Source organism: Channa argus, chromosome 6, assembly GCF_033026475.1.
Source record: "Channa argus isolate prfri chromosome 6, Channa argus male v1.0, whole genome shotgun sequence".
In the NCBI taxonomy this organism is placed as follows: domain Eukaryota; kingdom Metazoa; phylum Chordata; class Actinopteri; order Anabantiformes; family Channidae; genus Channa; species Channa argus.
In genome coordinates, this window is record NC_090202.1 from 16,021,250 (window position 1) to 16,031,671 (window position 10,422).

The following is a 10,422-nucleotide window of genomic DNA, read 5'->3' on the forward strand; positions in this document are numbered from 1 at the left end:
TTACCAAAGAAATTCCTTCAACCCCAAGCACTTTCCCTTTTGTCATTTTAACATCTTGCATCTCTCAACACATTTTTCTTCTGCACACCTGTGGTGTTAAATAAAGCCTCTGGGGTTGCTTATAGTCTGCTTAGGAAGAGCAATGTGTGTTCACACATAAAAACACCCATAAGAGTGTTTCTTTGTTTAATTATAACAACGAATGAAGCCTTAGTATGCAAATTTGAAGACCTGCAGCAATTTTCTCTCACTGATTTTTCATTCTATAACCCGCCCCCCCGCCAAAACAATGTGAATGCCACAACACACAATATTCACCTACTTCAGTTCTTTAGTTTTTAAATTAACCAGGCTTTTTTTTTTGGAACATGACAAAACTAAAATTAATGACAGGTTTTTTTTATTCTGTGTCACTACAATTATGTGTGGAGACATAGCTGGATTTATCAACATACAAGTCAAATATTGACCAAAGTAAATTTTTTAAGTCACTCATTTCAACAACATGCACCTATCATGTCAAAGTGACCCAAAACAAATGTGCAATTGTTCTACTATGGCACAAAAATATACTGATTAAAACAGAAACGAACACGAGGATATAAAAAAAAAAATTTAAATACAGAAAGTGCCGTTGTTGCCCTACTGTTGCTGCACGTACTGTATAAGGATTTTGTACAGATCACGCACACTGAAAACTAGTCAGCCGAATCAAAGTCTCAGTGGCTGAAGGAGAGACTGCAGCTTATAAGGTCTCAGGCAAAGTTACTAATAGGAACCATAGGCACTGGTTTAGCAGATGGCTTGTTCTATTCCTGGATAGTAACCTAAGCAGGTAGTGGTATGGTAGTCCTTCCATTTTGGCGTGTTCAGTTTCACTCATCATAGTGAAGTGAAGATAGGAACTTATCCACGTCCAAGTCATGAGGAAAGCAATCTATAAGTTTCTTCCTTTCCTGCAGATTTAAACCAAAAGTCAGTATTACATGACAAAAAGTATGCACCAAAATGCTGGCCATCTTTAATTTTTAAGAGAGGCAACCTTTACTGAAACTCAAAATTAAAAGTACTGATACGAATTACACTTTCTAATCAACATAGGGAAAAACACATTTGTGCCTCATTACACACACACACACACACACACACACACACACACACACACACACACACACACACACACACGAGACAAATATGGTAGATTGGTCAAATTGGCTTGTCGAGTACATTATGGGAGCTGGTTATGTTTTGGGCATTTGTCTCGAGAAACGTTTATCCTCTGTGCTGTAGCCATATTAGAATTTTACAGGCACAGCTTGTCAGGGTCAGTTTAAAGTTGTAAGACTAAGCTAAACATTCATCTATGAAGTTTTGACAGGATTAGCATTTTATTATTAGCATGCTAAGTGAGACAGAAAACATTTTGACTTGTTTTGTGGGTTTGTGAAAATTGTGAATACTGTCTGCATATAATAACAGCAGCATCAACAAGACAATTAAAGTATACCATAAACATTAGTTCAATTAATTGTCTAACAAACGAAAGTAAGTCAGGAAATATTTTGATAATAAGATGTCACTTTTCAATTAGAAAATATCAAACACTTCATTGCTTTTGATTTCAAATGTAAAGTAACTTATAAATAAATTAGTTTTTTAAACAAATCAGATATATTAACTGAAAAAATGTTTTAAGTATAACTAGCAAAAACCATTACAGCTTTTTATATTTTAAGTCCATCCTAACAAACAAATACTTTGTTGTACATAAGTATATATCTCGAACTCACCCGATCTTTCTTTTTGCTGGGGGACCGTTTTGACTCTTTTTTTGCTGGGGGACAGTCCGTGGGAGAAGACTGTTTGCGTTTTTTTGAGATCTTTGAGCTTGTATGTGACTTTTCTCCTACTTCCTCCTGGCGCAAACTGTCCTTCAGTGGCGTACCTGTCCTGGCAATGGCAGCTCGGGAAAGAATCATAAGTGTATGAGCAGCCATATTAATGCTATTTTCACTGCCAGCTTCACTGGCAGGGCTGCAGGTGGGGATATCAGGGGTGTTGGGAGGCATTAGATGCTTTGGAGTCCCCTCTCCATCTTTACTCCTTTTCTGTCGAGAAGGAGTCCTCAAGCAGTCGGCAGACTCCTCCTGGTTACAGTCAGTCACAGGGGTCCGCGAAAGACTAAGGTCTGAAGTACCTGTTCCATGCCTATTGATTGGTGTGGAAGGAGAATGGAGACTTTGGATGTCTTGAAGCATCTCAGCTGCCTGTTTGGCCAGAGAGCTGGTCTTTGAGGGGTGTTTTGTTGACATGGAATGGGCATTAGATGTAGACTGGGTGACAGCTGGAGGGCTAAACTCTCTTGTTGCTGAGGATGAAGGTGTTGATGGCTGTTGCTGCTCCTGCATGCTACCTTTCATTTCATTTTCCTTGTTAGCCGTCACATTTGGCATCTCCTGAGAGGAAGTCCTCTTTTCTGTACGCCCCTCACGAGACTTGGCAGACGCTTTTTCTCCAGGTTCTTTCCTGCTGCTCTCCTCTTTGTCCTTTCTATTTCCTGATTTCGGTGCAGAATCAGAGGACTGTGACATTGAACCATGTGAATTCTTAGCTTTTGCTTCATCATCACTCTTATCATGACTATGTTTCCTATCATTAGATTTTGATTGCCCTTTTGATTCTGGCTTTTTCAAAGTCTCAGACTGAGATGGATCCACCCTGCTTGTATTTGCCCTCAAGGACTCTTGGTTAGGGATGTTATGTTCTTGCTTGCGAGAGTTCTTTTTAACAGGATTTTTCTGGTGCTGCTGTAAAAGCATGGATGTCTCTGCATCATTCACTAAAACTGCCCCAGTTGGGGGATCGTTTAAGCATTTGGCAGTCTCTTCCCTCCTCTTGGGCTTGTTGCCACCCAAGATAGTAGGCTTAGTTCGATGGGCAGTCTGTGTATTAGCTTTCTCAGTTTGCTCGACAGATTGTGATGTAGATGCATTTGCAGCTGAAGGTGTGGCATTTCTTATTAATTTACCAGTTTGCAGATTAATGTCTGCTGAAGAGTCAAATATTAAAATTCTCCTGTGACCGGAACCCGTTTCTGCATCCTTTTGGCCTATGTTTTCAGCTGACGCAGGCTGAATCACCTTACCAACCACATTTGTCTTTGTGCCTAAAATGGTAAGAAATAAGGCAGTGACATAAAATCAATAAGTGTTACAGCATGGAGGACATCCTTTTGTAACAAAGCAAAATGACAAAATCATATTAGGTGATTACATCCTGTTGTATATCTGAAGTTCGAGCACTCCAGATTAACACATAACTTACCAGCAGGTGTAGACTGTTTGACGGCCACTATGGGACGTTTGGGCTGGACAGTTTCTGATTGCTGTACTGGTACCGGGTTTTGTATAGCAACAAGCTGTAACAGATTGTATTTAACAATGCTTATAAATGTTAATGTTCTAGACATAGTTAGCCAAATGTCTAGCGTCCATTGTACTTAAGACAACGTTTGCTACACGTTACATTACACTTATAAAGTTTCATGTGGCTTAAGAAAATGTACTGAGATTTTTGCTGTAGCCTTGCAAATAGTGTGAGCATAAATGAAATAATAGTTCTGACAGACTTGTATAACTCTTAAGTGTTTACGCCTTTTAAGGGATCAATTTTAGTACATTTTAAGGGAATGTGCCAATGAAAGTATGACTTAGATATTTTGGAAACTATTCCAAAAAAGCTACAATTAGTTGCTACTGGGATACCGGTACTCAGGAGATAAAATAATATGATGAAAGGTATGGAGTGGAAAGCTCTTAAAAGTTGTCCAAAACAGTAGGAACATCCTTTGAGCAGAATGTACTTGGTACATTTCATGGAAATTTCCCATTCGATCTTAAGAAACCCTGTCACATGTTGGCCAAAGACACAAGAGCCAAAATGATAGACAAAAAGTTGGAATTTCGCCAGAATATTCAAGATTTTCCTATTGTGTTGAAATTAGCAAGAGGAGGTTACATTTTGTTGCTGCTGATGAAGTTATGTTACCTGATTGGAAACCATCTGGACATTTCCAAGTGTATTCTGCCCCATAACAGAAACAGGAAGCATCAGGGGTTTAACAGGTGATGGTAAAATCAGTGTGGAACCTGTACATACAACACAAAGTATTTTTAATTATTTCAAAGGTAAAAGTAATGCTCTGGCAAACAATAAGCAATGGGCAACAGAGGATGCATGCTCCTATCCACCAGGGAAAGCACACAATTGTAGATGAACTGTGTGCCATCATATAATATCTGGAAATTCTATAGTATAACAAAGCTTAGCTCAAAGGTAGGAAACAACCTGGTGTTTCCTGAATTTTCTATAAATGTAAATTTATGTAACTTATCAAAAAAAGTACAAACACTCCAGGTCAAATCAGACCAGGTCAATTATACTAGCATGAGACTGAGATTAACTTTAGTCTATTATGATACCCCACTGTTGTGGTCCGATATCGTTTACCAGTGGCGTAGCCTTGTGAACAAGCTGGTGTGGTCACTCCATAGTGGTTGTTAGGCAAAGGCTGTCCCTTTGAGACACCGGCAGGCAGTAGCACTGGTCTGGTTGCAGCGTCTGTGGTTGGGGGTTCAGTCACAAGTAAATAGCTAGCAGTTGGTACTTGTAGGGCAGGATTAGCGGAGGGTAGTTGAATTATATAGCTTTGTGGAGCCTGAGCTGTTCCTGGTAATGGAGATGAGACCAATGTCTCAGCCTTACTCCTGAGAGGACTAGCATATGTCTCAGAGTTCTGCAAGCCACTAACTGCCTGTGCCACCTCATCTGTGTTGACCTTTGGGGTGCCAGGTGATCCGGGGGACTTGGCAGGAGAGGAAAGATAAATGGTGGGTATCTTGTCCATGGAAATGCTTGAAATTGCTTGATTCAAGGCAGTGTCAGTGGAAGAATCCTCATCCTGGTTATCACTGATGATAATCTCCAAAGAAACTATATTATTAGAATCAGCCGTAGTCTTGTTTGTCTTGCTGGACTTGATGGTTGAAGAATCAGGTTCCATTGTCACTGGGCCACTGGAGGATGAGGGTGTCGGTGAGGCAGCAGGTGTGTATGAGGCAGGAGTAGCTGTAAGACTTGCAGAGGTAGAAGCTGATGTGGGCAAGCCAGGCATTGCGGTGAATGGTAGAGTAGATATTGAAGGTGAACCAGACACAGATGTAACTGTGGAACTGCTGGAAGCAGATTTAGATGTGGGAGATTCAGGTGTTTCTGATTGCGTAGACACTGGCCGAGCATCTCCTTCACCGGTTAAATTTGACCTATGAGGTAGGTCAGCAGTTGGCATTGGAGTCTTGTTCAGTTTAACATGTAGAGGAGATAAAAAATTAGGCTGATTACTCAGAGCTGCAGCAGGTTCCTGTATAGATCCTTGTGCTTGTTTAGAGTCTTGTTTGTCCACATTAGAGACTGATGTCACTACAGCTGTAATGAATGCAGCAGGGGCTCTTGATGAGGGAACTGTGGTTGACTCACTGTGGGCAGTTGAAGTGGTGGTGTTGTTCTTTGAGGCAGACTCCAGAGTAGTGACATTGTCTGTATGAGGGGAAGGTATTTTCAACGATCCCTCAACATCCATTGCTGTTACACCAACACTGTTACTGAACAGTGAGGCTTTTTCATTTCTGTTGGAATCCACTGCAGCAGATGAGACACTTTGAAGCTCCCCGTGACTCACTAACATCTTAGCTGAACTCTTTTCAATTCTTGATGCTCTGTTGCTGGGAACAAGAACTGTTTTTTTAAACACTGTGGGAGCATTAGATTTCCTGTTCTTACGATCTTGTCCAGGCTTCATTTTCACTGTCATTTGTGTTGTTTCTGAAGCAGTAACTTCTATGTTTGTAGTGCCTTAAAAATAATTCAGAATAAATGAAGATAAATTAGAATAAATTAATGATTGATCTGTTCCCATCCAAGCATATTAGGCTGCTCCATCCTTAATAGGAGTTTTACAAAAATCATTATGTGCAAATCAAAAAAAAACAACAAAAAACAAACAAACACAAAACTTTCAGCAAAAGTATGCCTACTAGCATGGACAATCCACAGTCCACAAATTCTTGTGAGGCTCATGAGAATTTTCACATGTACTCAAAATGCAACAATACAGACCAGAGGCAAGCCAAGCTAAACTAACTTCATGCACTAAATAAACAGCTGTAAAGAGGGGAAACAGAAGCCAGGGTTTAAACTTCTTCTTTTACCACCTTCGCTTGATTCATTACACAGCTATTTCATTTAGTTGCAACACTGACAAGGCCTTTCCAAAACAATACTGTCTGCAAAGTGCATGCCTACAATAATATTGTAAGATTACCTGGATCACCAGCTTGAAGTGGTCTGGCTGAACATGAAAGAACAGGAGTGTCAGTCTCTTCTGGATTACTGCTTACATCTCCATCTCCTGGATCATCTTCAGTGAATTTGGTTTTATCTGCAAATGCATAAGCCTGTAATGAACTGACTTTCAATTGTGACTTCAATCATAAGCAAAAAGAACTGTGAAACAAAACAAAATAAACAATATAAGAGTTACTGTAATCGAAGAGGTCAAACAAGGCTTGAAATGCTGGGTCAGACTCTGTTTGTTCCAAAATGTCATGAATGGCATCGTCACTCATGTGGATTTCTCCCTGTTACAGAGGAAATACACAGATTAGTCACAACAATAAATTCAGATGGTTTTAATTTTATGCCGCAAACTGTTCAGGGTTCTCATGCTCACCCCTACTCACCACAAACCTTAAAAAGATTCTATTTTTGAGGCTGATGGGTGTAAGAAAGAAAATAATACAATAGGCGCACCTTGATGAACTTTTTTGAAGGAATAAAAAATAAGTTATACTCTTACAATGGTGTAGTGAAAATTGCATTGATGTCTTTAAGCACCTGTAGTCCCAGGATTTCATCTATAGACTGGTCTGCTTCCACTGTACTTGATGAGGCCTTTGATGTTTGGGGCATTGGCTCACTGATAATATAGGTGACACAGGATAAATATATTAAAATACTTTTTATCTGGCTTGTAGGCATGTTATAACTTATCTGAAACAGACATTGGTATAAATAATTTACTGCAACATCTTAATATATACACTATGACATAATGCAGTATTCCAATGCAACACTTACCTGGCAAGAATTTTATTTATATTTTCAGCGAGCTTCTCTTGTAAAGATCTATCCCCCAATATTTTATCACGTGCATTTTGAATCACAAGTTGCTGTGGAGAAAGACATGTTTTATTACAAGATGTATAATTCATTAATCATTAATAAAGATAAAAAGAGATCAGATAAGATAAATAAGACATTGCATAGCATTTGTGACACCATTGCTATTATTTCCTAGCTGCAGAAAATATTCATCGCACAAAGTATATCAGGTCTTTTATATCTTCCACCCTTGAACCCATGGCATGTAAAATATTAAGGTAAATGTTTGTTTCATATTTGCAACAAAAGTGGCAATCTACACTGACTCAGCCCAAATTTGTGGCACAAGACAGGCCAAGCTCATTTTATAAGTAAACAGTGTTTTTCCATATGTTCAAAATGTCTCATGTTGAGAGAACCCAAACATTTACTTACAGGGAAGTTCTCGTCAACAACTTCTTCAGTTTGGGGTTCTGCATTAAGGTTACCAGAAGTTGTGGCAGGTCTGCTAGGGCCACTGCACCCACTTGGAGTACCACTTCTCTTTCTGGGCATTTCCCTAAAGGCAGAAGAAAAAAAAAATTGATTTGGAAGCCAATATGCAAAAGGCAATATGCCTTCTACATAGACACATGTTGCTTTCTAAAGAAAGCCCACACAAAAATAAAAAGTCACAGGACACCTACAATCTAAATCCGCAAAGTTTTTGCTGTTATAAGTAATAGTTTAACTGCAAAGTAAAATCACAGGTCTTATTAATAAAAATCACCCTGCTTTATTCGGGTGTTCTACTAAGCCATAAAAGCATGAAAGTGAAGAAAAAAAAAAAATCAAATTGGAATTCGAACGTCACTTCAGAAATTATTTACACATGCATAAATTCTGTTTATTAACATAACAGTCGGTATTGAAAAAGACGCATTTTCCAGACAGCTGTTGTCAGGAGTCCCCCAATAATATGCAGTAACAATAACGAAAATAGAGTAAAAATAATTCTCCTTACCATTTTCGTCTTCCAGGAGACATTGGGCCTGAATTTAACCGATTTTCTGAGACAATTATCTGCACAGGTGAATCCCCTGAAACAGACAAGTTATTAATAGTTTTGTGCCTATAAATCACAAATATGTTGCTAATAACAATGCATGAAGAAGGCCATCACTGAAAATGCAAGATGAATGATAAATACATTTGTTCAGACTGATGAATATTTAACAAATGATGGAGTAAGTACATAAGCTCTTTCATAACAGCTGCTCAGACAATGACTAGGTCAAAAAGTGAAAAAACTGCAACCTGATAAGAACAACAATTATGCTATTAACTAAATAAAATGTATATACAGTTTAATGATACTGACTGGGTGTGTTTAATAGCTGGTTGCCATCATGGATATGCTGTTGTGTGCTGTTGTCAGGGACTTGTCTGGTGTGCAGAGCAGTGTAGCTCATGGGAGTGGAATGACCAAGCATGTGGGAGGTTTGCACGGGGCTGACAATGGAGCTTGTTTCAGGAACTGAGGAGCAGACGATACTGCTAGCTGAAGCCGCGGACGGAACCCGCTCTTTAGCCATGTTTGCCACTCCAAGGCGTGAACGTGCTGCAGTAGACAGAGACAGGAAAATTAAAGGCACCCAGGTAATGCAATTCATATAGTAATTTACTATTGTCATATTTTAACTGATTGTGTTATAAGTCAGTATTAGGGGCGGCTGTAGCTCATGTTATAAGTCAGTAATGGCTGGGTCAAATCTACTTTGACAAAAGATTTGTATCATTTTTTTGACAGAATTTATTGGCCCTCATTGGAAACTGTTCTGGGACAACTGCAGATATTTGACAATACTACTACAGAGGTTACAGTGTTTCCTCCTCCAAAAAAAAAATACTTCCAACAGGAGGCTGGGAGGAAGTGAAAATGGAACTACCAACACTGGGGTTAATGGACATGTGCTCGACTAAGTAAGCCACAACCACCTCACAGCAGAAAAATTTGGCTAATGAAAGCAAAGAAAGAATATATACAGTAATTTATATTATAATAACATACTTCTTTGACTTGCAGATATTGCTGGCGAATTCTGCAAAGACCTAAGGAAAGATATAGCAGAATATTTAACAATATCAGCAATACTCAAGCCATATAATGTCATCCGTCAGTTTCATAACAAAATACTGTATTGATTTAGATAATGCAACCTAAAACTCATTACTTTATCTGGTTTAGAGTAAAATCCAGCTTTTTCCACAAGGAGGTCAACACTGCAGGTACTTCGTGACAAGTTTCTATTGAAATAAATAAGAAATTAGCAATAACATAAACACGAAATGTATATGGCAATTATTAAGTGTAATAATGGGGACAATGTCAATTAATTTTACCTTTGGTTTTGGCAGCAACATACTCGTTTAAGATAGTCGTTAGACCCTTCCCAAAGACCGACTGTGTGGGGAAAACAAGGAATGATTGATGACTTTCGTATCTTTATGGCAGCATCTAAGGGAATCGACTAAAGAAAAAAGACATACTCACAAATACACAAGCAGGAATAGTCCCATCCCCAGTGGTGTGTTCGGCATACTCCATCAGGTTTGGGCTCTCATGAATGAAAGCTTGGCTTGTGGCTGACAGCCCCTCTTCTTGGAGATACCCTAGAGAAGTACATTTTCACAACATGTAGCTTAAGATAAATAGCAGTATAATGAGGCTGAAATGAGGCCCCTCACTGCTGAGTGGCGGTTGATTAGCAGTTGAAGGCTGTAAGCTTTGAGCCACTCGATACAGCGTATCATTGGTGGCTAAAGCTAACGTTACAGCTAGAGCTCGATCTTACCCAAAACAAGCCGAGCGACGTCGGACGGTAGCAACATGACTGCCCGCTGGATGTCAAACAAGACCGTAAAAGCGAAGAGTCAGCTACATTTTCTACAAATTTCGCTAGACAATCCGTTAAACGGCTTCAAATTAATACAAATATAGATAGTGTTATTGTGAAGACGATGTACTAAGGACACCACTGCTTACTCAAAAGGCGGGGAACTCAAGCAATTATAACCCGGAAGTACCAAAATGATCGTTGGTTTGGAATCCTGGGAGCTGTAGTCCAATATAAAACGTCTAACTCTACTGTACACTACGACCTGCTATATACATATACAGGAGTGCAAAACAATAACATTGATTTCGAGTGTTATTTATCATTT

General features: G+C 39.1%; 1 protein-coding gene and 1 long non-coding RNA gene across 2 annotated transcripts; one reads left to right on the forward strand and one right to left on the reverse strand.

The window, feature by feature from the left end:
• Positions 1 to 383: 383 nt before the first annotated feature.
• Positions 384 to 10,251, reverse strand: npat (nuclear protein, ataxia-telangiectasia locus). The gene is made up of 17 exons (XM_067508410.1): positions 10,053 to 10,251; positions 9,752 to 9,870; positions 9,601 to 9,661; positions 9,432 to 9,504; positions 9,269 to 9,309; positions 8,579 to 8,818; positions 8,222 to 8,297; positions 7,654 to 7,777; positions 7,195 to 7,286; positions 6,952 to 7,033; positions 6,599 to 6,695; positions 6,380 to 6,496; positions 4,510 to 5,910; positions 4,048 to 4,148; positions 3,325 to 3,418; positions 1,791 to 3,166; positions 384 to 956 (listed from the first exon to the last, which is right to left on the reverse strand). The coding sequence occupies exons 1-17, from the start codon at positions 10,087 to 10,089 to the stop codon at positions 876 to 878; spliced, it is 4,212 nt and encodes a 1,403-aa protein (XP_067364511.1). The 5' UTR covers positions 10,090 to 10,251; the 3' UTR covers positions 384 to 875.
• Positions 8,742 to 9,091, forward strand: LOC137129361 (uncharacterized). Its single transcript, XR_010914700.1, has 2 exons — positions 8,742 to 8,856; positions 9,008 to 9,091. It is a non-coding gene; the product is annotated as an uncharacterized lncRNA (long non-coding RNA).
• Positions 10,252 to 10,422: the final 171 nt, after the last annotated feature.